Here is a 25,442-nt window from a genome sequence, read left to right as displayed (position 1 = left end):
TCTTCTTTTAATGTAGTTTTATTGGTTTGTTTTCTCAGGATTTGTTTGGGTGTACAAATGATTGAATTGTATTCAGTATGTGGTTTGTGGAAGTTGAACAACAACATTCATTGGGAATTTGAGATGGATAATGAAAGGGGAGCTTCTTTGATTAACATTGATGAGAATACTAGATTTAGTGAGTTGGTAAAAATTCTATTAGAAGATTTTGACATTGATATTCAGGCACAATGTTTAAAGCTTAGTTATTCATTGCCTGCTAAGTCTTCTACTATAGGTAGTATTCCTATCTTTATTAGAAATGATAGGCAGCTTGAAGCTTTTAAACTCAAATATGCACAAAGTGGAGGAGTTCTTCATCTATGTGTTACTGTTGAGGATTTTTGTGAGATTGTAGAGCAGGTATTTTTAGTAAACTCATTCTCTTGTTCTTTCTAATATTGTTTTAGAAAAGTAACTGATTTGAGGAATGTTTCTTTATCAGGGTCAACCTAGCTCTACTCCTTTTATTGAGAGTGTTACTGCTGTTACTCAGGTAACTTTCTACTTTAGAATTTTAAATTATTTATTGCTTACAAAACCTTATAAAATTCTTTGAAAACACTTGTAAAACGTTTTAAATACTTTACAAATCCTTTCAGGATCAAACAAGCTCAAATCTGTTAGTTGGGAATGCTATTGATGTTTATACTCATACTCAGGTAATTTACTGCCTTTTCAACCCGTTTTAAAAACCTTTGAAAACAGTTGTAAACCTTATTAAAAACTGTAAACCTTATTAAATCCTCTGAAATCACTTGTAAAACCTTTTAAAAAACCATTGATTTGTACTTTCAGGGTCAACCAATACCAAATCCATATGTCGAGAGTGATCCTCCTGCTGCTTCTTCAAGTCAATATACTGGCACTTCTGATGATTTTACTGCTACTCATACTCAGGTAACTTACATTTAAACACTTTAAAAAACCTTTTGAAAACGGTTGTAAACCTTATTAAATCCTTTGAAATAACTTGTAAAACCTTTTAAATAACTTGTAAAACCTTTTAAAAAACCATTGATTTGTACTTTCAGGGTCAACCAATACCAAATCCATATGTCGAGAGTGATCCTCCTGCTGCTTCTTCAAGTCAATATACTGGCACTTCTGATGATTTTACTGCTACTCATACTCAGGTAACTTACATTTAAACACTTTAAAAAACCTTTTGAAAACGGTTGTAAACCTTATTAAATCCTTTGAAATAACTTGTAAAACCTTTTAAATAACTTGTAAAACCTTTTAAAAAACCATTGATTTGTACTTTCAGGGTCAACCAATACCAAATCCATATGTCGAGAGTGATCCTCCTGCTGCTTCTTCAAGTCAATATACTGGCACTTCTGATGATTTTACTGCTACTCATACTCAGGTAACTTACATTTAAACACTTTAAAAAACCTTTTGAAAACGGTTGTAAACCTTATTAAATCCTTTGAAATAACTTGTAAAACCTTTTAAATAACTTGTAAAACCTTTTAAAAAACCATTGATTTGTACTTTCAGGGTCAACCAATACCAAATCCATATGTCGAGAGTGATCCTCCTGCTGCTTCTTCAAGTCAATATACTGGCACTTCTGATGATTTTACTGCTACTCATACTCAGGTAACTTACATTTAAACACTTTAAAAACCCTTTTGAAAACGGTTGTAAACCTTATTAAATCCTTTGAAATAACTTGTAAAACCTTTTAAATAACTTGTAAAACCTTTTAAAAAACCATTGATTTGTACTTTCAGGGTCAACCAATACCAAATCCATATGTCGAGAGTGATCCTCCTGCTGCTTCTTCAAGTCAATATACTGGCACTTCTGATGATTTTACTGCTACTCATACTCAGGTAACTTACATTTAAACACTTTAAAAACCCTTTTGAAAACGGTTGTAAACCTTATTAAATCCTTTGAAATAACTTGTAAAACCTTTTAAATAACTTGTAAACCCTTTTAAAAAACCATTGATTTGTACTTTCAGGGTCAACCAATACCAAATCCATATGTCGAGGGTGTTCCTCGTTTTTATTGTTCTCCTGTTGCTTCTTCAAGTCAATATACTGGCAATTCTGATGATTTTACTTCTACTCATACTCAGGTAACTTACATTTAAACACTTTAAAAAACCTTTTGAAAACGGTTGTAAACCTTATTAAATCCTTTGAAATAACTTGTAAAACCTTTTAAATAACTTGTAAAACCTTTAAAAAAACCATTGATTTGTACTTTCAGGGTCAACCAATACCAAATCCATATGTCGAGGGTGTTCCTCGTTTTTATTGTTCTCCTGTTGCTTCTTCAAGTCAATATTCTGGCAATTCTGATGATTTTACTTCTACTCATACTCAGGTAACTTACATTTAATCACTTTAAAAAACCTTTTGAAAACGGTTGTAAACCTTATTAAATCCTTTGAAATAACTTGTAAAACCTTTTAAATAACTTGTAAAACCTTTTAAATAACTTGTAAAACCTTTTAAATAACTTGTAAAACCTTTTAAATAACCATTGATTTGTACTTTCAGGATCAACCAATACCAAATCCATATGTCGAGGGTGTTCCTCGTAACATGACAACCTCTGTTGGGTATCCATCTGGTTCTTCACACTCAACTGGTCTAATCGATGTTGATTCACTGTTTTGTGGAAAGTTATTCAAAGACAAAACAGAAATGAGAAGTCAGATGCGGATGTATGCAGTCAAGCATAGTTTTGAGTTTCATACTTTTAAGTCAGACAACAAGAGGTATGTTCTTAAATGTATTGATGAAAAATGTAGTTGGAGGCTACGTGCAACTAAGGCTAAAGCATCAGATAGCTTTGTTGTTCGAAAGTATATTAGTCAGCACAGCTGTGACTCTGCTTTAAGGAATGTTAATCATCGCCAAGCATCTGCAAGGACTTTGGCTGGTTTGGTTAGTAACCATTTTGCAGGAGGAAAGCTTCCTCTCAGACCCAAACAGCTCATGGAAATTTTTAGGAATGACCATGGAGTTGGTGTCTCGTACTCAAAAGCATGGAGAGCTCAAGAACATGCATCAGAACTTGCTAGGGGTATACCTGCTGATAGTTATGAGGTTTTACCGAGTTGGTTTCACATGATAGAAAAGAAGAATCCAGGTACTATCACTTACATCAAAGCTGATTCTGATAATAAGTTTAGATATGGTTTTCTGGCTTTTGGTGCATCAATTAGAGGTTTTAAGTTGATGAGAAAAGTTATTTCTATTGATGGCGCCCATTTGAAATCAAAATATAAAGGGACTTTGCTTGCTGCATCAGCTCAGGATGGTAATTTTCAGTTGTATCCTATTGCTTTCGCCGTTGTTGATTCTGAGAATAATGCATCATGGGATTTGTTTTTGCGGTGGTTGAAGACTATTATTCCTGATGAAAAGGATCTAGTTTCCGTGTCTGATCGGGCTTCTTCAATTGCAACTGCGCTTTCAGTAAATTATGTACATGCTCATCATGGGATCTGCACTTTCCACTTGCAAAAGAACCTGGAAACACGATTTAGAGCTTCTGCTTCTCTTCTTCCAGTTGTTCATGATGCTTCAAGAGCTTACACTCAGTATGATTTTGATTATTTGTTCAGTCAAATTTCCAATGGTGATCCGGTTCTTGGAGAATATCTTTGGCAAGCTGATATTAGGAAATGGTCACGTGCATATTCTCCTTCTAACCGGTACAACATTATGACATCTAATTGTGCCGAGTCCTTTAAATCCAGGTTAAAAGAGACTCGTGAGTATCTAATTGTCTGCCTGTTTGATACAATCAGGTCTATTTTGACTAGGTGGTTTAATGAACGACGTGAGGAGAGCTGTCGACATCCATATGCTGTTACTACAAAAGTTGGGAATAAGATGAATGAATCTTATAATAATACTACCCGCTGGCTTGAAGTTAGTCAAGTAAATGAAAATATCTTCGAGGTTAAAGCAGCTTTAAAGACATATATGGTGAATTTGGACACAAGGAAATGCACATGCTGTATGTTTGATATTGACAAATTCCCTTGTGCACATGGAATTGCTGCTGCAAAACATGTCAATCTCAATGAAAACATGTTTGTTGATGATTATCATTCCACTGAAAGGTTATAACTCTCTTCTTTAATAAGGTCTTTAAAAGGTTGCTAAAGTAACGGATCCGACAGGTTTTTACAATATTTTAAAAGGTTTTAAAAGGTTTTATAAGTTATTTATAAGGTTTATAAACAGTTTAAAAAAGGTTTTACAAGGTTTTACAAGGTTTTTCAAAGGTTTATCAAAGTTATATTAGTCTTATCTTCCTCTTTTTTATTTTACAGATGGCGTTTAGCATATTCAGAGAGCATTCACCCAGTAGGTGATATGGAGTATTGGGAGATTCCAGAGAGTGTTAGTACTTCTATTCGACCACCTTCTACTCGTATACCTAGTGGCAGGCAAAAGAAAAAGAGAATAGCTAGTTCATGGGAGTATGGAAAGGCTAAGACAAATTCAAAACAATANCAGGATCAACAAATACCAAATCCATATGTCGAGGGTGTTCCTCGTAACATGACAACCTCTGTTGGGTATCCATCTGGTTCTTCACACTCAACTGGTCTAATCGATGTTGATTCACNAGTGGTGTTGTAAACTCCATTTTCTCAGAATTGTTTTTTCAGATTTTATAGTTTTAAATCATTATAAACAACTTGTAATGCCTTTTAAAATAGCAAGTCGTACTGTTTTAAAATAATTTACAAACAACTTGTAAACTCTTTTAAAACATGTTAAAAACCATATATACTCTTGTAAAACCCTACACCGATTAAAAACCATATATATACCTTTTAAAACAACTTGTAAAACCTTTTTAAAACATGTTAAAAACCTTTTAAAACATGTTGAAAACCATATATACTCTTGTAAAACCCTACAACGATTAAAAACCATATATATAAACTCTTGTAAAAAGCAAGTCGCCACACTCTCTCTCTCTTCCCCTTCCCCTTCCCCTTCCCCTTCCTCTTCTTCATCTCTCTCTCTCTTCTCTCTCACTGCAAAAACCCTAAATTTCTTCTGATTTCACCATCTTCAGTCTCCTTCACTGCTTCGTAATCAAACACCAAGCAAAACCCTCCAACGATTTTAGATGATTTGAAGAGATAGAGACGATTTCGAATTTTGATTTCGAATCGGTTAAGTTTTTTTTGTGGAAAACGATTGAAGGGGTAATATGCGAAGAGTCACTTGGAAACAGCGAAGGGGTAAGTTTTGAAGGGGTAAGATTTTAATGGATAAGATTTTGAAGCGTGTCTTTGGTTCGGTTTTAATTAAGCGTTGAAGGGGTACTTTTTGTAAACCAAAGCGACGCTTCGCCTATTATATATACTTTTTGTCTCACGATAACTCCTCAATCATCTCTCAGATTCGAAAAATCAAACCTTTGTCTCCTAAATCATCTCCCAGATTCGAAAAATCTATTTACATTCTTCCTTCAATCCGTCAGAAATGGCCCGTCGTTCTCCTTCAAGCCTTATAAGGACTGATCTGAGATGTCTGAACAGGGATCTTTCGCCAAACATCACAGCAGGTAAACACATACATCTTCAGAGTAGATTTGTTTTACTGTTAAGGATAAAAGAGATTGAGTGTTTGCCTTTTTTTTAGTAACTGTTGATGATGACATTTTCCGTTGGGAGGCTACTCTAATCGGACCGGTGAATACTCCCTATGAAGGGGGAGTGTTTAAACTTAGGCTTAATTTTCCACTTGATTACCCAAGAAGTCCCCCCAAGGTATCTATTTTTGATTATACTCTTTTTTATTTTAGCAAGCATGATTATTAGGACTCCTTTTTTGCAGCAACTCAATAGTTTTTTAAATAAAATTTCTTGATAATGCAGGTTGTTTTCATCACAAGAATTTGCCACCCAAATGTAGCAGATAGGAGAGGCATTCACCTAAAAGTTTTGAGGACCGACTGTTGGACTCCCATGTCTATTGTTAAGCTTTTCAAGGAATTAGTGGAGAAGTTGATTGAACCAGAGGTCAATGATGAGGGACAGACCATTGAATATCTTGCCAACCTCTACAAATCTGATAGGAGAAGGTTTGAAGCCATGGCTAGAGAGATGACTAATCAATATGCTGGGAGAGGAAACTGAGATAGTTCATATCTATTTTTAAGAACTCTTGAATAATTTATCTTGTTTTTGTTCTTTTTAATAAAATATTTCAGTCTCTGCTCTTGTAAACTCTATTTAAAAAAATATTTTATCCAGAGTTTACTGTTTTAATATTAGAAAAAACTTGTAAAGCTTTTAAAAAAGCAAACCAAATTGATATATATCATTATAAACCATTTGTAAAACCTTTTAAAATTTCTAAAAACAAGATATAATCTTAAAAGTTTAAACGGTTTAAAAGATTTATATGCCCGTTTAAAAGGTTTTAAAACCATCTAAAAAGGTTTTAAAAGGTTTTTAACACTTTTAAAGCTCTCTTAAAACCTTTTAAAACCTTTTAAAGCATAAAATAATATTAACCCGTTTTAGAAAATTTAACCTTTTAAAAGATTTTAAAAGATTTTTAAAACCTTTTAAAACCTATAAACAGTTTAACACCATTTATAGGATTAACACCATTTAAAAGGTTTTACAAGCGAAAAGAAATAACTTTACATTAAAAGGACAATTGTTTTAAATATACTTGCAAACTAAACATTGAAATACTATTCTATTCAATATTCTTCTTGATGTGATCACGTTTATATACCAGCAATAATTTTTAAATGGTTTTTAAAAGAGTTTCAATGGTTTCAAAGGGTTTTTTAAAAGGTTTTAAAAGATGTTAAAAAAGTTTTCAAAAACTTCTAAAATTCTTTTAAAAGGTTTTACAAGGTTTAAAGCTCGTTTTAAAAGATTTTAAAACCCTCTCAAAAGGTTTTTCAACTTTTAAAGCTCTCTAAAACCTTTTAAACCCTTAAAACTTAAAAGAATATTAACCCTTTTTAGAAGATTTAACCTTTTAAAAGGTTTTAAAAATCGATTTTTATGTGACAACCCGTCCCGTTGACCCCACTAGCCCACCGCTAGCTTGCCCCCATAGGCCCGAAGCTGGCCTTGCAGGGCATCGATCCTAACCCCTCACTGGGCAAATGGAACTATTCATCCAAATCCACAGTAGGTTATTGGTGTACCAGGCGTTCCTCGAACCCTGGTCCCCACCTTTTAACAACCTTCCCACAGGACAAGCTGTCACCAATTGATCTGAATTGGTGCAACTTGTCCTGTGGGAAGGTTGTTAAAGGGTGAGGACCAGGGTTCGAGGAACGCCTGGCGCACCAATAACCTACTGGTGGATTGGGATATCCACAGTGATGGGTTAGGATCGATGCCCTGCAGGGCCAGCTTGGAGTCCGTTGGACGGCTAGCGGTGGGCTAGCAGGGTCCACGGAAGGTCCGTTGGGGCAGCTAGCGGTGGGCTAGTGGGGTCCGCGGGACGGGTTGTCACAGATACATACCCCTTCTCTAGCTTGAATATCAGCATCTAGATTGTCACTTGGTTTACGCTTCTTCCTCTATAGTGCCTCAAGAAAATCACAATTTTTTGTAAACATTTAATAAAATGTAAAACATTATACAACTAGTTACTAACCTCTTTTCTGTTCATAACATCATCATCACCATCATTGCTTTGCTTAGACTTTCTCTGCAGTTCATCATTGCTTGGTTTACTTGATGAAATCTTTTAAAATACTCATAACAACTATATAAAAAATTAATAATTTACCTGTTTTCTCTCTCTCAAAACTCTCTTCTTACTGCTTGCTCCCTTCTCTTTACCCATGCTTATATCTTTTCCACTATCCTCATCTTCTTCAGAGAGAAGATCAAATTTTGGTGTAGAAGGGCATGGAGAAGGAGATTTATCCTTCAAAGATGATAACAATTGTGGTTTACAACAGACTTTTAAAAGGGTATTTGAGAACTTATAGAAATACTAGATATATGTACCTTTGGTGTTTCTTCAAAGTAATTACCATCATCACCACCAGTTTTTTGAGTGTTTTCATCATCTGCAGCGTAGCTCCCATCTTGTGTGTTTGGCGGACGGACAGAATCTACAGACTGGCTTTCTACGAAATCTTCTCTAGCAATATCTCCATCAACATTTTGTTTGCCAGCCTGCAACAAAACAAAAAAACATATAACAACATCATTTTTAAGGTTTTACATTCTGTTTTAAAAGGGTTTTAAAAGGTTTAAGTCATTATGGTTGCCCTTTAATCAGTGTTATGTTGTAAATCCGTTAAAAACACTTTTTAAACAGAAAACTTTGATGTGGGACTTTTAAAACTTTTAAAATAGATATTGACCTCTTCATTTATAACCTCTTCATTTCTATTCTGTCCATCTTCATCTTCGTGAGACTACAAAGGGAAAAGAAAAAAAAGGACCTCAGTTTAAAGAGTTTAGTGTCCAATATATGCGAAAAGGTGCGATCTTGTAATCTTACTCCTTTATCCTTATCTTCCCCTGATGTGGTTTTGACAGCTTCTTCAGTGGCTTCTAGTCTTTTGTTGAAGTCATCTAACATAAAGAGGATTATGTCAAGTTTTTCTGAATCTGACAAATTTTTCTCCATTTTCTCTTGTTTCTCAAAGACTGGCAATTTTTCCCCCATTTTGTCACCCAACTCTCCCAAAGCATAGTAAATATCAACTAATCTAGAAGACCATTCTTCTTTCTTCAACCTATAGCCTTTCATAACCAAGCCAATAACTTCTTCAAAATCATTGTCATCTTTATCAACCAAATGCTTATATTCTTGTGGATCTCCAATTATTGTTTTGACTTCAACCTACAAAAATAATCAAAATCCATCAAAACAAAACTCATCAAATATAGATAACCAATGAATAATCAAAACTACACTTTTAATAGAATTCAAAACTTACACAAGTTGCTGTCTTAATAGCTTCAACAATATCATCAAACCTTGCATAACGACTTGATTGCCAGTTGAGAATCAGTGGATAGAATGTTCTGGAAAAATTACATCTTCTCGCAAATGTATCACCAAAAATTGGAACAGCACTCAAGGCCCATATATATAATGCCATGGGAAATCCCTTGACACTATACTGACCTTTTGACCAAGAATCTTTATCCAATTTCTGAATGCATGTGGCGAGAATGTTATACGCTTCCTTGCCCCATGGTTGGGCTGTATACATCTCGAAATCTGATGCATGCTTCAGCCTAGACAGAGGTATCTTCTCTGTTGAATTTGGTGTCATCAAAATACCTTCTGTTAATACCACTGCAGCGAGGCATTCCTTTTCCTTGTCATCCAAAGGTTCTTCACCCTCTTCTGGTTCATTAAATAGTCGATATTGAAGTTGAGTTAAAGTGTAATCTCCTCTCACCGCCCAAGAATATGGTTCACTAATTGGATCTTTTCCGTTATTCCTTGGTTCTCTATGAATAGGTTCGCATTGAATCCCTATGTTTAATAAAACAATGATGTTAGTTTGTTCAAACTTTGCCTAATATAAACTGTTCTAAAACCCTTTTAAATCCCTTTTAAAACTCTTTTAAAACTCTTAAAAGGTTTTAAAAGAGTTTTAAAAGGGTTTAAAAACTTCTAAAACAGGAAAAACCCTTTTACAATAGTTTTAAAAGGTTTTAAAAAGGTTAAAAACCCTTTTAAAACCCTTTTAAAACCATTTTAAAACCCTTTTAAAACCCTTTTAAAAACCTTTTAAAACCCTTTTAAAACCCTTTTAAAACCATTTAAGAGTTTTAAAAGAGTTTCAAAAGAGTTTTAAGAGGGTTTTAAAAGGGTTTTAAAACATTTAAAACGGGAAAAACCCTTTACAATAGAGTTTTAAAAGGGTTTTAAAAGAGTTTAAAAGAGTTTTAAAAGGTTTTTAAAAGGGTTTTAAAAGGGTTTTAAAACCATTGCAAACACTTTATAATTACCTGTTGTAAGGAAGAACTCTCTCAAGGAGAACCGAAGAGGTTGCATGTCGACTGTAAACCATAAGTTTCTCCCTCTTGTCTTCAGCCTTCTCAGCATCAAGTAGTGGAATATTTTCCCAGAAAATCCAATGTCTCTGGCAGAAAGATTGATGATGTGCCCAAGGAAGGAAGATTGAAGCTTCGTGAAAGATGCTTTTCCTAATGTATGTTTAACTTTGGCAACTAGGCTTAAGTCCGAATGTTGACATATGTTTGCTCCAACAATTGGTTCTAAACCCATACCATATGTTGGTTCTGGTAGTGCAAGGGGTTCAAAATCACTTGATGCCATCTGTTAAAGAAACACACTTAATTAGACTTTTCAACGGATTTACAAGAGTTTTAAAAGGGTTTTTAAAAATCAACATCACACGTTATCGATCTGAAGTCATCTTATCAACACACTTTATCGACATAATTCAACTACGACCGATCTAAAAATTGATATCAAATGGTTTAACAGGGACTTTCTAAAAAGTGTTTTACAAGAGATAACAAAAATCCAAATTTACAAGACTTTACTAATTTCAAATCCATATCAAACACAATTATCTATCTGAATGCGTCAGATCTGAATCTGGATCGATATCAAAGAAACTGAAGGGGCTTTTAAAAACTGTTTTAAAAGAACATAAATCCAAATTTAAAAGAGTTTACATATTCCAAATCGATATCAAAGAAATCTAAAAGCCCTAAATTTAAATAAGCGATAGTCCAAATTGATAAACCCAGAAAGAAACAAAGAAAGAATGAACCTGCGTGCGATAGAACCATAATCAATGTCGGGAATTACATGTACGAGAGACAAAAGCGCAGAACCGCCACAAAGAAGGATCGAGAATCGCCGCGAAGAAGGATCGAGAATCGCCGCGCAGAATCGCCGATGAACGAAGGAGAGAGAATCGTCAGTTGAGGAAGGAGAGAAGCACGGTGAAGTGGAGAGAAAATTAGGTTTCCTTCATTAAGGGTAAAAAAGTCTTTTTTACCAAAAAAAGTACCCTTAAAAATGGACCCTTCCCAAGGGCATTTTTAAAAAGTGGAAGAGAAAAAGGGGCATTTTTGCTTTTCCCCCTATAAAATTATGATTTCGGTCATATTAATTTCAAAACTATTGAATTTATATTATAATATATAAATCGAATAAAATACTTCACGTTAAAATACTATTTTCTGTTTGATATTTTTGTAGTTCTTTGTCATGAGTTTGTCTTTTTCTTCTAACATATACAAAAAATATTGATATACAGGACAGTGTTTTTGTTATTAATAATAATATTAGGAGATATCCCGTGTTATATAGCACAGAGTCAACATTTTTTCATAAAATTATAATATAATAAGAAAAATTATTGTTTTATTTATTTTAAAAATTTATTTTGCTTGAGAGAGTATTTACTTAATATTGCATTTTTTAGTAAATCTACATATATCTTTTAGACCACTAATTATTTTAATTTGTTTGATGTATATTACAGTTTGATATTATTTTTTATTTGAATTTACATCATTATTTTGTAAAATATTTAAAGTAGTAATTATAATATTGCAATTATGAGCAAATAAAATTTATTAATATTAATTTATCAACCACATAAATTTAGTTTTACCAACCCGCCGTTGTGGAACATTAAAAACGCACATTTTTCTTCATAAATGGAGAAATATATGTTCATTTAAAAAAAATCTAAATCACAACATATGCAGAAATTTTTTACATATTTATTAATCATATGTATTATATGATAATTCGAATCATATTGTAAATGAAATAAAAGAAAGATGATAGGAGAATCATAATTTTAAATCTTAACAAAATTTTCTAAATATAGTTATTAAAAATAATCATATTGTATACTTAGATATAAAATCTTAGTTTTTAAATTCTGATTGGTTTACAATTTTTTAAAATTAGTTAATAATTTTCGTCCATAACTAATTAGTGAGATAAAATATATTTTTTGAAAACTAATAATTATTTCAAAATTTTTGTTAGTCTAATATTTAAATTGTATATTTATCTTTACTAAAATATTAAACATTTGCTTTAAAAGCAATGACATGACAATGTAATATATTTATATTTTATAAGATTTATTTTATATTTATACTTCTCAATTTATATATAATAGCAATCCGAATAAATGACCCAAAAGTCGGGTTTTTCCAATCAAACCTTTTGGATAATTTTCCAAAAAAATCTATAAAAGTTTTAAATTGTGTGTTTTACAAAAAGTTGCGATTGTTCATTGTAACAGTTTTTTTTTGTAAAGTTGCAACTGTTCATTATACAGTTGTGTTTATTAGAATGTTCATTATACTGTTCATTATACAGTTGTATTTGAACTGTATTCTTTTTTTTTTAAGATTTCAATCTCAACGGTCTTTACAGCTTTCTAAATTATTCTCTAGCATTCATTTTTTAAAAAATTAAGAAATTCCTCCAATTCTTGATTTAACAAAAGATTTTTAGAATGATGAATCTAATTTACAACTTTTAGTTAACTTTAAATATAAAAATTTAATGAAAACTGTTCTTGGAGTTTTTTTCCAAGATTTAGATGGATTATATAGTGAGTTTTTGAATTTGACTTTTCAATATGGTAATAAAGATATCTTCTATTTAAAAACAGTTTATATGGGTTATTAGGTATAAATATAATCAAGTGCAGACACAAAAGTTGCTATTTTTCTTAGTACTTTTTCGTAAAAGAAATGTTTGAAAAAAAAAAATTCAAACGGTTGTATCTATTCATTGTAGAATTGTGTCTTTTCACTATATTTTATTTATATTATTTTATCACAACTTTTCATTCTAATAGGTGTGTCTATTTAAATATTCATGTCTTTTGAACTTTCTTTATATTTGTCTCTTCATTAGTAACTAACAAGTTCGTTGAAACAAATTTTTTATCTAAATAATTGAATATTAATATCTAATATTCAACATTATTCCAATAATCTAACTAAAATTTTAGAAATGATTATAGTAGTAGAGAAATTTAATACAACTTAATATAGAATTTACAGTTGCGTCTATTTATCGTAACTTTTCGTTAAGAAAATAGTTTAATATTTAAAAATAATAATAACAGTTTGAATAAATGCGAACAACAGTTGCGACATTTCGTAATATTTTTTGTAAAAAAATTTTATTATTATTTTTTTAAAACTCAAATAGTTGTATCTGTTTATTGTAGAGTTGTGTTTTTCACTATATTTTATTTATATTTTTTTCATCACAATTTTTTATTCTAATAAGTGTGTCTATTAAAATAGTCATGTCTTTTGAACTTTCTATATATTTGTCTCTTCATCGATAACAAACAAATCATTGTTATGAAACAAATTTTTCGTTTTATGTTGAATTTTAATAATTTGGATATTATTATATAATATTCAAAGTTATTCTATAATCTAACTAAAATTTTAGAAATGATTATATCAATATAGAAATTTAATAAAACTTAATATAGAATTTACATTTGCATCTATTTATTGTAACTTTCGTTAAAAGCTATTTTAATATTTAAAATTTATCTTATTTTTTTCAAAAGTTGTGTACTTTAATTTTAATTTTTTTTATACAGTTTTACTCATTATTAAATATATTTTTAATTATAATTATTTAATAGAAAATTACATTTACTCATTACAACATTAGTTTAATATTTTCAGTTAGGATCACTTTGTCATAATAATTTTTTTAATTGTAGCTCTTTATTATAATTCTTCATAAAATATCTTATGTATTTATAATATTTTAAACAATATTTTTTGCAAAGTTGCGTCTACTATACATAATTTTTTTTTGTTTTAAGTTTTCATTTTGATGGTTGTGTTTTTAGTAATAGTTTATGTTTAATGTTTATATATTCAAACTATTATATTATATTCAAATAATTTTATAATGTATAATTTTAAAATTTATATTTTATTTACTTATTTCTAAAATATTTTCCGTCGAGTTTGAGTCCTAGTTAATATAGAAGGATGTTTTTTTTTGGTAGTCAATATAGAATGGATGTTTTTTTTTTTTGATAGTCAATATAAAAGGATGTTTTACCTCAAATAACTATATTTCTTTCTCTTTTTTTTTTTCAGTATCTCATACAACTTGGTGTTGTAATAAGGATCTTATATATCTATAAATGAATAAATTCCTAAAATATATGAGATTCCATTGGGCCGCAAGAGAATCTTTGATATTTTATTCCTGATATTTCAGTTCTGTAATTTTGGTTTTTTCTTTATGGAGAGCCAAAAAGTCACCTAAGTCTTCACGTCACCCTCCTCCTCGTTCCCTGCACCCTCCTCCTTTTATAAGTACTCTTCATATCTACCAATACCAAAACACGAGACAGATTTGGTTCCATTTTATTTTCATTTAGAACTGTTACAATCAACCAAACCTTGGTGTTTGTAGCCATGAGTAACCTTTCAGATCTCGTTAACCTTAACCTCTCAGACACCACTGACAAAATCATTGCCGAATACATATGGTTCGTCTTCTTCTCCTTCTTTTTTCATTTGTTTCTTTCAGTAAAAATCGTTTTTTTTTTTGTTTATGTATACGTACTCTTATGGAGCCTAAATCAAATAGGCTCGTGTTGTTTTTTTACAAGTGTTGACTCTGTTTTATTTGTTTGGGATTGTATGGATTAGTTTTGGTTTTGGTCCTTTTGTTGTTCTTAGTCCTTTAGAGTCAGTTTCGTTTTATTTATTCTTGCGATCTCTGTTTAGTTTGCTAATAAATCTATTAGGCTCCTGAATCTGCCAATACTGAAACTATATGTTTGCTAATTTTTATCCCCTGATGATGTTTACCCTGTTTTTTGTTTGGCTCTGTTCTTAAAATGTATGAGACTGAATTATTTTGTTATCTCTTTGGTGTTGTCTTATTACCAAATCAGGGTTGGAGGTTCTGGAATGGATATGAGAAGCAAAGCCAGGGTGAATTCTCATTCTCTAAATAATTTTGGGGGAAAATAAAAAAGATTCAACTTTTTGTCTTTTCCTATTTTTAGTAAATTCAGAAGTTCTTGATTTATTGTAATTCTGGTTTATATGTAGACTCTATCTGGATCAGTGAAGGACCCTTCAGATCTGCCAAAGTGGAACTATGATGGTTCAAGCACAGGTCAAGCTCCTGGTGAAGACAGTGAAGTCATCTTATAGTTAATAATCTTTCTTTCTTGAAATCTTACACTATTTTCTTTCTTCTCTTTTGATCGATTCTTGTTTATTAACCTTTCGTGTGTTTTATACGTCTGTTTTAGCCCTCAAGCCATTTTCAAAGACCCTTTCCGTAGAGGCAACAACATTCTTGTGAGTTTCTTCACATGTTTTGACCTTTCTTGTTGCATCATACTTGATTAGATCCATCATAATAACTTAATGGTTTCTTTATCAGGTCATGTGCGATGCTTACACTCCCGCGGGTGAACCAATCCCGACAAACAAAAGACACGCTGCGGCTAAGGTCTTTAGCCACCCTGATGTTGTAGCTGAAGTGCCGTGGTACGGTATTGAGCAAGAGTACACTTTACTTCAGAAAGATGTCAAGTGGCCTGTTGGTTGGCCTATTGGCGGTTTCCCCGGCCCTCAGGTAAACAAGATGATGGATATACAATCGGTTTCGTTTCTTTTACGTTGTTCGGTTTTTCTAAATTTTTTGTCTAAAAATGTATTGCAGGGACCATACTATTGTGGTATTGGAGCAGACAAATCTTTTGGAAGAGATGTTGTTGATTCTCACTACAAGGCCTGCCTATATGCTGGAATCAACATTAGTGGTATTAATGGAGAAGTCATGCCTGGTCAGGTAGTTTTCACAACCATAAAAACTTGCATAAAGATTCATTATTTTTGTCTCTTTGATATTCACTTATGACCTTAAATATAAATCTCTTTTATTATGCTTTGATCTTCTTTTTTTCTCTACGGTATTCAATCTTGATCTTAAAGATAATATGTTTTGCATAAAGTATTAATTACCAAATCTTTTGAGTTGAGAACAGTGGGAGTTCCAAGTCGGTCCAGCTGTTGGTATCTCAGCTGCTGATGAAATTTGGGTGGCTCGTTACATTTTGGAGGTAAGTCTAACCAAAATAAAATTTCAAACTTCAATGGTTGTTACTTGTTATGTAGATTTCGATTAATAACACTCACCTTGTTTTGAAAACAGAGGATCACAGAGATTGCTGGTGTGGTTGTATCTTTTGACCCGAAACCAATTCCTGGTGACTGGAACGGTGCTGGTGCTCACTGCAATTACAGGTACTACATTGACAACAATCGATTGTAATGTTTTTGTCATATGATCTTTTTGCTGATTCATATTAACTAAATGTTTCAGTACCAAGACAATGAGGGAAGAAGGCGGTTACGAGATTATCAAGAAGGCGATCGATAAATTGGGACTGAGACACAAAGAACACATTGCTGCTTACGGTGAAGGCAATGAGCGTCGTCTCACTGGACACCATGAGACAGCTGACATCAACACTTTCCTATGGGTAAACAAACCACAACACATATTTTTGTGGTTATTCGTATATTAAAAACTCGCTTTTGTTATTAATTCTTTTTGTGTTGGAATAATGTTGTATTATAGGGTGTTGCAAACCGTGGAGCATCGATCCGTGTAGGACGTGACACTGAGAAAGAAGGGAAAGGGTACTTTGAAGACAGGAGGCCAGCTTCGAACATGGACCCTTACATTGTCACTTCCATGATTGCAGAGACCACAATCCTCTGGAATCCTTGATTTGATCAGATCAAGAAAATCTTGAATTGTTTCACTTAATTGTGTTTTCTTGCAAGATTCAAAGTCAATGATTTGCTCTCTGCTTATTTCTGCTTTTGTATTGTTTCCCACCCATTGAAACCTTCTCCGTTTTATTACGAATAAAAATTATCTACGTAATGAAAGTGCTGTTTCATCATCATTCATTCGTTTTATGTTTTTTTTTTTTGGATTTTGGGTTTGCATAAAGAATGAAGAATAATCCGGTTTGCATGGTTTGAGTTGTAATTTGGATTTGGAATCAAATACGAAAATTAAATTAATTATCTTTTTAAATACAAAATTTTCATTTTCCTTTTGTATTAATAAAAGTAAACTTTTATCGAAAATTTTAGAATCTTGATTGAATTACAGTATTAATAGACTTCAAAATCTCAACTTTATATAGTAGATCAAATAAATTAAAACTAAAAACGTAAATAATTTGAACCATGTAAAAAAGTTATTCATTTTAGCTATTCCGGTTCATGTTAATTTGAACCATTGAAGAACCAAACCAAAGCGACCCACTTTTGTATCCCAAAGACCAACAATGCAAATTTTGTTACATGTAAATCTACGTAATGAAAGTGCTGTTTTATCATCATCATTCATTCGTTATGTTTTTTTTTTGGATTTTGGGTTTGCATAAAGAATGAAGAATAATCCGGTTTGCCTGGTTTAAGTTCTAATTTGGATTTGGATTTTTAATCAAATACGAAAATTAAATTGATTATGTTTTAAAATATAAGAATTTCATTTTCCTTTGGTAGTTTGAATAAAAAAATACAATAGACTTTTAGAATCTTGATTACAGTATTAAAACTAAAAAGCTCAAATTGAAACTAAAAAAAAGTTAATTCATTTTAGCTATTCCGGTTCATGTTAATTTATATCATTGAAGAGCCAAACCAAAGCGACTCACTATCCTAGACCAACAATGCAAATTTTGTTACATGTAATTTCGTCGAACACCTGATGCGCAACTTCACAAAACTCCAAGAGGGTTTAAGGATTTTTTCGCGTCTGAACAAAAATGTCTCTGCTTCGAATTTTTTCGACTCTTCGCAGAGGAACTCATCGCACTTCACTTTCTTTCTCTTCCTCGCGGAGTCCGATCTGCACCAGTTTTGCAAATTCTTCACTCTCCGGTAACTTTTTGGATCATTTCTCGAATCTGTTCCTTCGTTTATCATATCAAATTATGACAAATCCTGAAACTTTCCTACTCTTTAGCTCGTGAAGTTGAACTGCTTTAGATATGATGGCTTTTTTTCGACAATAGGAATTTTCAAACTGGATCTAAGAGGAGTCTTAAGAATTGAGTGTGTTAATTTCAGGGAAACCAAGGATTTCGTATCAGAATGATTACGGAGGCCATAAGACGAATTTACATCTCTTGGATCCTCGGCTTTGGATTATCTTCTCAGGACAAGCTGGTGTGTTTGTATGCTTAATATTGATACTTCTGTGACGTTATGATTCTAATATCTCACTATTGTATTGTATTTGATTTTGATTTTTGCGTCCTTCCTTTTTCCAGCAATCCTTGGGTTCGGTGGGAACTCCGTATTGGCAGAGGATGAGAGTGTCAATAGTGGGCTAGAAAAAATTGAGGATGGTTCGGTTGTGTCTAATATACACACATCTAAGTGGAGGGTCTTTACTGATAGTGGAAGAGAGCATTTCTTTCAGGTTGATATTTGAAGAATGAAGCTGAATCTACATTTTTCTTTAAACAAGGTTTTTTTTTGTCTTGTTAGATAATTTTTCTCTATTTTGTAGGGGAAACTGGAGCCAGCAGAGAGGCTTTTCGGTTCGGCAATACAAGAAGCTAAAGAAGGTTTTGGAGAGAGAGATCCACATGTTGCATCTGCATGTAACAATCTGGTTAGTCTCTGTGAGGCTTTATTTAGCTCTTATAAGTTTCTATGTTTAGTTCCTTAGATCATAGTGCTTGTTGCGCTTGTTCATTTCATATGATATGCATGAACACTGTATCAGTATCCCGAGTATGGTTCTCTAAAAATACTGTTTCTGGCTGAGCAATATATATATATATACATCTTAGCACAACGGTTTCATGATCAGTCTCTTTCTGAAAAGTTGAATTCATATTTGGGAGAGTTATCTCTTTTGAAAATTTTCGTTCTTATGGTTCTCTGCTAACACTTGTTATTTCTTGTATTTTAAAACTAATTGCTCTATCTTTTCCTTCCTCTATGTAAGGCAGAGTTATATAGAGTCAAGAAAGAATTTGACAAAGCAGAGCCCTTATACCTGGAAGCTGTTAGTATCTTGGAGGATTTTTATGGTCCTGAAGATGTGCGGTGAGACATCAACATCTTTTCTTCATTAATTAAGTTCCATTGGTTTGAACTTCACCACACATATTGTAAAGTCTTTACTTTTGAGTTTTGATGCTACCTGACTAATACTATTTGTTCTGAAACATATATATTTTGGTTGAGCTGGCTGATTTTTCTGGTACATTTTACTATATTTAGTTATATACCCCTGTTACTCTGTTAGAGTGCTTACTTTCCCCTGAAGGCCTCTTCCTGATAAGACAATTTATAGATTCGTAATTCTTTAAGGCTCTTTACGTTTGGCCTTCTTAGTGATCTTTATGACCCCCACTGGCTAGATTGAATGTCATGCAACACCTAGAAACATCAGGAACTGTGTTACATGTTATACATACATTTTGGTGACAGGTTTGACTCCCTTACTGTTTTTGTACCCTTCTTTCATACAACCATATTGTTAACAATGCAGTGTTGGTGCTACTCTCCACAACCTTGGACAACTCTATCTTGTCCAGCGAAAACTTGAGGAAGCTCGTGCGTGCTATGAGGTAATCACAATTAATTTTTTGCAAAACTAGGCTATAGGCATCAAATATGGATTGGTCAGGACGAGTACTTTTCTTGGCTATCTGGGTGACTTCAGTGTTGGTATTGGATATTGTGAGGTGTGTTTTCTGTTCTTTCTTACATGAGACAATGAAGATGGACGGGAGTCATGAATGTTGCTCGCTATGTTACATATTGAAGTCTAGATGCTTTAATCAGATAGTTGGTCCAAATTAAATTTTTTAACATCGTGTTTTACCTCTTTTTCTGAGAAACTGATCCTAAATTGACCATGATTACGACATCCATAGTATATCTACTTGTCTGCTTGTTATTTCCTGTTGTTTGCCTATATTAATATTATACTTGATATATTAAGATCATATACTGCCACCACATTCAAATGATAAATACATTCTGTGATGCTAACAATTTATTCTTTAACTTTTTTTGCTGATGGTTCCCTGTGCAGCGTGCTTTAAAGGTATGGTTATGGTTATTAATCTTCTTTATTTTCAATTCACACTTGTGTTAGTATGTATTTTTCCTCTTATCCTTTGTTGTGATTCCCGTCTAGATGAAAGGCCGAGTCCTGGGACATAATCATACTGACTTTGCAGAGACAATGTATCATCTTGGAACGGTACTCTCATGCTTCACTTTTCTTGCTTTTATTAATCTTCATGAGCTCTTTAAACTTGTAATGAACTGTACACTTCTTTTCTTGAGATTCTTGCATATTAGCCACATATTGTCACCCTGAACTTTAAAATTGCCTCTTGCCTATTCAGACATGTGATCCCTGCTGTCATGAAGTCTGATTTGGACCTATCATTTTAAACTTCCTTCTAACATATGATTTGATATTCGACAGGTATTACACCTGCAAGGAAAAGATACAGATGCGGAAGCACTTATTCTGGATTCTCTTAAAATACTTGAGGCATGTCGATATCTTAATGATAACTGATATATGTGCCATTGACGTTTTATTTTGTCAATTGGATGCTTCCTTATTGTATTTTTGGTTTTTATAATGTTAGGAAGGTGGTCAAGGAGAGTCCATGACATATATCAGGAGACTGAGATATCTTTCTCAGGTTTTTTTTGCCTTAAAGTTTCCTTGTTATTTGGATGTATCCTTCTACTTTTACAATGCATTGATTTTGAGAAGAGCATGAAGTAAACCAGAACCACTCCGGATGAAAACCGTAGAAATTTGTTGGCTTATATAACTCACAATTCTCAACATCTGTGTCGTTCCATTAAGTGATTTTGAAATTTCTGTTATTTTACATTCTCATCTGTTGTTTCAGATATATATACGATCCAATCGTCTGGTTGAGGCTGAAAACCTTCAAAGGAAATTTTTGCACATGATGGAATTATCAAAGGTGTGGTGTTTTCTTACTTAACTTTCCTTAAGCTGTATCGTTCAATAATTTAATATGTTACAGTCTGTTTTGATGCATCCTTCCTAGTAAATTCCAACTTTCTATTGTAGAACTGAAGGAACTGTTCTAACTTCCTGATATTTGCATGGTAGAACGGGAAAGATTATTTTACTTAAAAAAGCTTAGTTTTTTCTTTTGAACTACTTGATTATACATAAATCGTAAGTTGAGGAAATCACTTACATAGATGGAGCTAGTGGCAATCTATTAATCACAGGGATGGAACTTGCACCATTTTTACCTGTACTTTTAAGATTCTAGTTTATAGTTCTTACTTAATTGCTAAAATCTTTGACAGGGATTGAACTCAATGGAGGCTATAACTGCAGCTGAAGCATTAGCGCTCACTTTACGATTATCTGGGCAGCTGGGAGAAGCTCTAGAACTTTTTGAAAAGTGAGCACACAAAATCTTGATTGGGTTGTCAGATTAAAATACGAGGATCCTCAAACTAAAGCTCTATGACGATTTTCCTGTCAGGTGTCTCAACGCCCAAAAGAAATTACTTCCAGAAGGACATATCCAGGTTCACTCCTCTTTTTAGAAAAATTATATTTATATTGGAAATGGAGTGAGTATTCAGCTTCTCTCCTCTCTGTCGCTGATGATAGATTGGTGGGAACTTGCTGCATATCGCGAAGACATTTATGCTTCAGGCTAGTCAGTTGGGAAGAACTAATAACAGTGAAGCTCTATCCAAACTAGAAAAAGCGAAGAATTATCTTGAAAACTCAACTAGGTTGGTATCTATATATATTTATGTACTAGCTCTCTTTCCTTGGCTTAAACTGATATTTAATTTTTCAATCTCATGTACGAGAATGTAACTAAAAAATTGTGTGTGGTGTAAACCAGGATAGCAAAAGACGTTCTGCTTAAGCTGAAAAATCAAAAGAGCAAAGCGCAGAAACACGAAAAAGCAAGCGCGACTCTTAGGAATTATGAACATGCAGCTTTAGTTATATTGGTGGGTCTGGCTTGAAGCAACACTTGTCCATATAATTATGTTTGATTTTCTTAAAAACAACGCGTTTGGGACGTTTTCTATTTCTTTGCAGCTGCAATCTTTTGAGAGTCTTGCAGCTTTAGAGACGAGCAAAAATGAGATCCAGGAGGCGAAGGTTAGTACTGCAATGCGAGAGTTCAATGCAGTCAAATGTAAATTATTATAGATTCAAACACAAGTTTTTCTGCTGATTTCTCATTAGGTTCTGTGTACTTGACTTGATGATGAACACTGAATTGACTTCGTATTGATTCCTTAGACTATAGAACAAGCCTGTGTAAACCTGTTGTTTCATGACATTGCAGGAAACAAATCCGCATGCAGCCGAAGAAACCCTTCTCCAATGTGTTTCAGCTTACAAAGAGGTAAAGAAATAGATTGCTTCTCCTTGCTTAACTAACTAAAAAGCTAAAGACTACTTATATATCGAAGCTCTCATTAGCATCTAGTATCTACTTCTTTTCCTTTCTCTGTCCCAAAGATCAGTCCCTGACCAAAAAGGATTTTGATACATCGTGCAAAGAAAACGTTGGAACACTGATTCTTGCTTTGTGTAGTTTGGTAGAGGAACTCAGCTGCAAGACTCTCCTGAAGTAAAATCTGAATACCTTTCGTGTCTTAAGCATCTCTCAGCTTTATTAGGCAACAAAGAGACGACGCTCAACTCAAAGGATAGTCCTATTTCTTTACCAGAGCTGAAGGGAGAAGTTAGGCGTATCGAAATCGATCTTGCTTCGCAGAAGAAAGTCTAAAAGCTTGTTAAGGAAAGTGTTTTCTTTATTCATTCTTAGAATCTCCAAACGAATAAAGGATCATACAGAGATCCAATTGTCGCATATATTAATCATGAGTTCCTTTTGGAAAAAGAAAAAAAAACAAACTACAAATTTTTTTATTCTATTTTTCTATAAAAGTTAAAAACTACGAAATATCCTCCAAAATATTTGGATTTTAGTTTCTAAAATATATAATACGTTGTTTTATTGAGAACAAATATAAATTCGAATTTTTTGTTTTCATATACATAAAAAATCGAAATTAAACCAATCCAAATGGTGGTAGTACTGTATTTTGTTTTCTACATTTCTTAAACCTCGTAAACCAATAATTTCAAACCGAGAAATGGATTTAAAATCGAATTTATAATTAATTTTTGTTTCCATAAAACCTCAAGCGGCTGATTGGTTAAACCCTAAAGGCCTAAACCCTCTTCCTCAAGAATTCATCTTTACATTATCTTTCAACTGAACTAGTTCTGCAATGAGCGATTCTTGTCTGAATCTGCGGTAACTTCAGAAGAACCCATAAATATTATTTTTGTTATGACAAGAAGATACATTTATACACACGCGTGATACATACGAGACGAATGATCAAGAGATCATCATCATCTCTCTCTTCTTCTTTGCCTTCACTCGGAACCCTCTTGAAGCTCTGCAAATCTGAGATTCATCTTAATCAAATTCATGCCCGAATCATCCGTAAAGGTCTTGAACAAGACCAGAATCTCATCTCGATCTTGATCTCATCGTCTTCTTCATCTCTCTCTTACTCTTCCTCTGTTTTTAACCGTGTTTCTCATCCTTGTTCTTATCTCTGGAACCACTTCGTTGAAGGCTACTCGGATAAGTTTCTCTTCTTCGAGACTGTTTCGCTTCTTATGCGTATGATGAGAACAGGTTTTGCTCGACCTGATAAGTATACGTTTCCATTGGTTATGAAGGTTTGTTCTTACAATGGGCAGGTTCGTGTTGGTTCAACGGTTCATGGGTTGGTTCTGAGGATTGGGTTTGATAAAGATGTTGTTGTGGCTACAAGTTTTGTTGATTTTTATGGTAAATGTAAGGATTTGTGTAGTGCACGTAAGGTGTTTGTCGAAATGCCTGAGAGGAATGCGGTTTCTTGGACAGCTTTCATTGTAGCTTATATGAAATCTGGGGAGTTAGAGGGAGCCAAGAGGATGTTTGATCTTATGCCTGAGCGTAATCTTGGATCTTGGAATGCTTTGGTTGATGGTTTGGTTAAATCCGGAGATTTGGTTAATGCTAGGAAACTGTTTGATGAAATGCCTAAGAGAGACATTATTTCGTATACTTGTATGATTGATGGATATGCTAAAGGTGGTGATATGGTTTCTGCTCGGGCTTTGTTTGAGAAAGCGAGTGATGTTGATGTTAGGGCATGGTCAGCTTTGATATCGGGTTATGCACAGAACGGTCAGCCGAGTGAGGCCTTTAAGGTGTTTGACCAAATGTGTGCTAAGAATGTCAAACCTGATGAGTTTATAATGGTGGGTTTGATGTCAGCTTGTTCTCAGATGGGTTGCTTTGAATTGTGTGAACAGGTTGATACATATCTCCACCAGAGCATGAAAAAGTTTTCTAGTCATTACGTTATACCTGCTTTGATAGACATGAATGCCAAGTGTGGTCACATGGACAGAGCAGCCAAGTTGTTTGAAGAGATGCCTCAGCGGGATCTTGTTTCGTACTGTTCAATGATGGAAGGAATGGCTATTCACGGGTGTGGATATGAAGCTGTTCGACTGTTTGAGAAAATGGTTGATGAAGGTATTGTTCCTGATAATGTTGCCTTTACTGTAATATTGAAAGTTTGTGGCCAAGCCAGGCTTGTTGAGGAGGGATTAAGGTATTTTGAGTTGATGCAAAAGGATTATTCTATTGTGGCCTCTCCTGATCATTATTCCTGCATTGTGAATCTTCTTAGCCGGACAGGAAAGCTTAAAGAGGCTTATGAGCTTATCAAGTCCATGCCCTTTGAACCTCATGCTAGTGCTTGGGGTTCGCTTCTGGGTGGTTGTAGTCTACATGGGAATACTAAGATAGCAGAGGTAGTTGCAAGACAACTCTTTCAGCTTGAACCAAAAAGTGGCGGTAATTACGTGCTTCTGTCAAATATATATGCAGCTTTAGACCGGTGGGCAGATGTCGCTCATCTTAGGGACAAAATGAAGGAGAGTGGGATTAACAAGATATGTGGCCGAAGTTGGATACGTCGATAAGCACTCCGTCATCTAACCCTGTCGATGGAAGACTTTGCTTTAACCTAACAAGACGCTCAGGCAAAAACACCAAAACAGAACCAGCGTGAAACATCATTGCTTGGATAGCAGTTTTACCATTGTGTTATTTCTCTGGCTTAACCGCCCATTTCAAATGAAAATGGAAGGAGTAAAACTGAATATTGTGTTCATGTGGTAGGATGTAAATATCTTTTGTGGTTATGATATACAATGATTACTATGTTATAAACTGGCTTTATAAAGATCAAATTATATGTAAAT

The 25,442-nt window shown here is 33.4% G+C and overlaps 6 protein-coding genes and 1 long non-coding RNA gene across 8 annotated transcripts; 5 read left to right on the top strand and 2 right to left on the bottom strand.

The window, feature by feature from the left end:
* On the top strand, positions 2,607 to 4,664 carry LOC104733869. Its single transcript, XM_010453403.1, has 2 exons — positions 2,607 to 4,138; positions 4,352 to 4,664. Exons 1-2 carry the CDS (start codon positions 2,607 to 2,609, stop codon positions 4,662 to 4,664), a joined length of 1,845 nt encoding a protein of 614 aa, XP_010451705.1.
* LOC104733868 (ubiquitin-conjugating enzyme E2 2-like) lies at positions 5,523 to 6,178 on the top strand. Its single transcript, XM_010453402.1, has 3 exons — positions 5,523 to 5,604; positions 5,682 to 5,809; positions 5,918 to 6,178. Exons 1-3 carry the CDS (start codon positions 5,523 to 5,525, stop codon positions 6,176 to 6,178), a joined length of 471 nt encoding a protein of 156 aa, XP_010451704.1.
* Positions 8,140 to 8,575, bottom strand: LOC104732649. The gene is made up of 3 exons (XR_758939.1): positions 8,532 to 8,575; positions 8,392 to 8,445; positions 8,140 to 8,200 (listed from the first exon to the last, which is right to left on the bottom strand). It is a non-coding gene; the product is annotated as an uncharacterized LOC104732649 (long non-coding RNA).
* On the bottom strand, positions 9,045 to 10,437 carry LOC104733867. The gene is made up of 3 exons (XM_010453401.1): positions 10,001 to 10,437; positions 9,165 to 9,521; positions 9,045 to 9,061 (listed from the first exon to the last, which is right to left on the bottom strand). The coding sequence occupies exons 1-3, from the start codon at positions 10,329 to 10,331 to the stop codon at positions 9,045 to 9,047; spliced, it is 705 nt and encodes a 234-aa protein (XP_010451703.1). The 5' UTR covers positions 10,332 to 10,437.
* LOC104732648 (glutamine synthetase cytosolic isozyme 1-1-like) lies at positions 14,297 to 16,986 on the top strand. 2 transcript variants are annotated; one of them, XM_010452216.2, is made up of 10 exons: positions 14,302 to 14,538; positions 14,950 to 14,989; positions 15,110 to 15,213; positions 15,316 to 15,364; positions 15,450 to 15,644; positions 15,732 to 15,860; positions 16,057 to 16,131; positions 16,224 to 16,315; positions 16,395 to 16,554; positions 16,653 to 16,986. In XM_010452216.2, exons 1-10 carry the CDS (start codon positions 14,465 to 14,467, stop codon positions 16,803 to 16,805), a joined length of 1,071 nt encoding a protein of 356 aa, XP_010450518.1. In that variant the 5' UTR covers positions 14,302 to 14,464; the 3' UTR covers positions 16,806 to 16,986. The 2 variants fall into 2 exon arrangements, with proteins under 2 accessions (XP_010450519.1, XP_010450518.1); XM_010452217.2 differs by lacking the exon at positions 16,395 to 16,554 and having other exon boundaries at positions 14,297 to 14,538; positions 16,701 to 16,773.
* LOC104732647 (kinesin light chain-like) lies at positions 17,748 to 23,033 on the top strand. The gene is made up of 18 exons (XM_010452214.2): positions 17,748 to 17,974; positions 18,164 to 18,262; positions 18,367 to 18,518; positions 18,609 to 18,713; positions 19,053 to 19,153; positions 19,602 to 19,680; positions 20,151 to 20,162; positions 20,256 to 20,321; positions 20,553 to 20,621; positions 20,722 to 20,778; positions 20,995 to 21,072; positions 21,431 to 21,528; positions 21,613 to 21,658; positions 21,744 to 21,871; positions 21,988 to 22,099; positions 22,191 to 22,253; positions 22,444 to 22,503; positions 22,696 to 23,033. The coding sequence occupies exons 1-18, from the start codon at positions 17,860 to 17,862 to the stop codon at positions 22,888 to 22,890; spliced, it is 1,635 nt and encodes a 544-aa protein (XP_010450516.1). The 5' UTR covers positions 17,748 to 17,859; the 3' UTR covers positions 22,891 to 23,033.
* Positions 23,331 to 25,441, top strand: LOC104732646 (putative pentatricopeptide repeat-containing protein At5g37570). The gene has a single exon (XM_010452213.2). It carries the CDS (start codon positions 23,508 to 23,510, stop codon positions 25,158 to 25,160), a length of 1,653 nt encoding a protein of 550 aa, XP_010450515.1. The 5' UTR covers positions 23,331 to 23,507; the 3' UTR covers positions 25,161 to 25,441.

Source organism: Camelina sativa, chromosome 12, assembly GCF_000633955.1.
Source record: "Camelina sativa cultivar DH55 chromosome 12, Cs, whole genome shotgun sequence".
Taxonomy (NCBI): domain Eukaryota; kingdom Viridiplantae; phylum Streptophyta; class Magnoliopsida; order Brassicales; family Brassicaceae; genus Camelina; species Camelina sativa.
The sequence above is the reverse complement of the archived record's forward strand: the minus strand, read 5'-3'. Positions and strand labels throughout refer to the sequence as shown.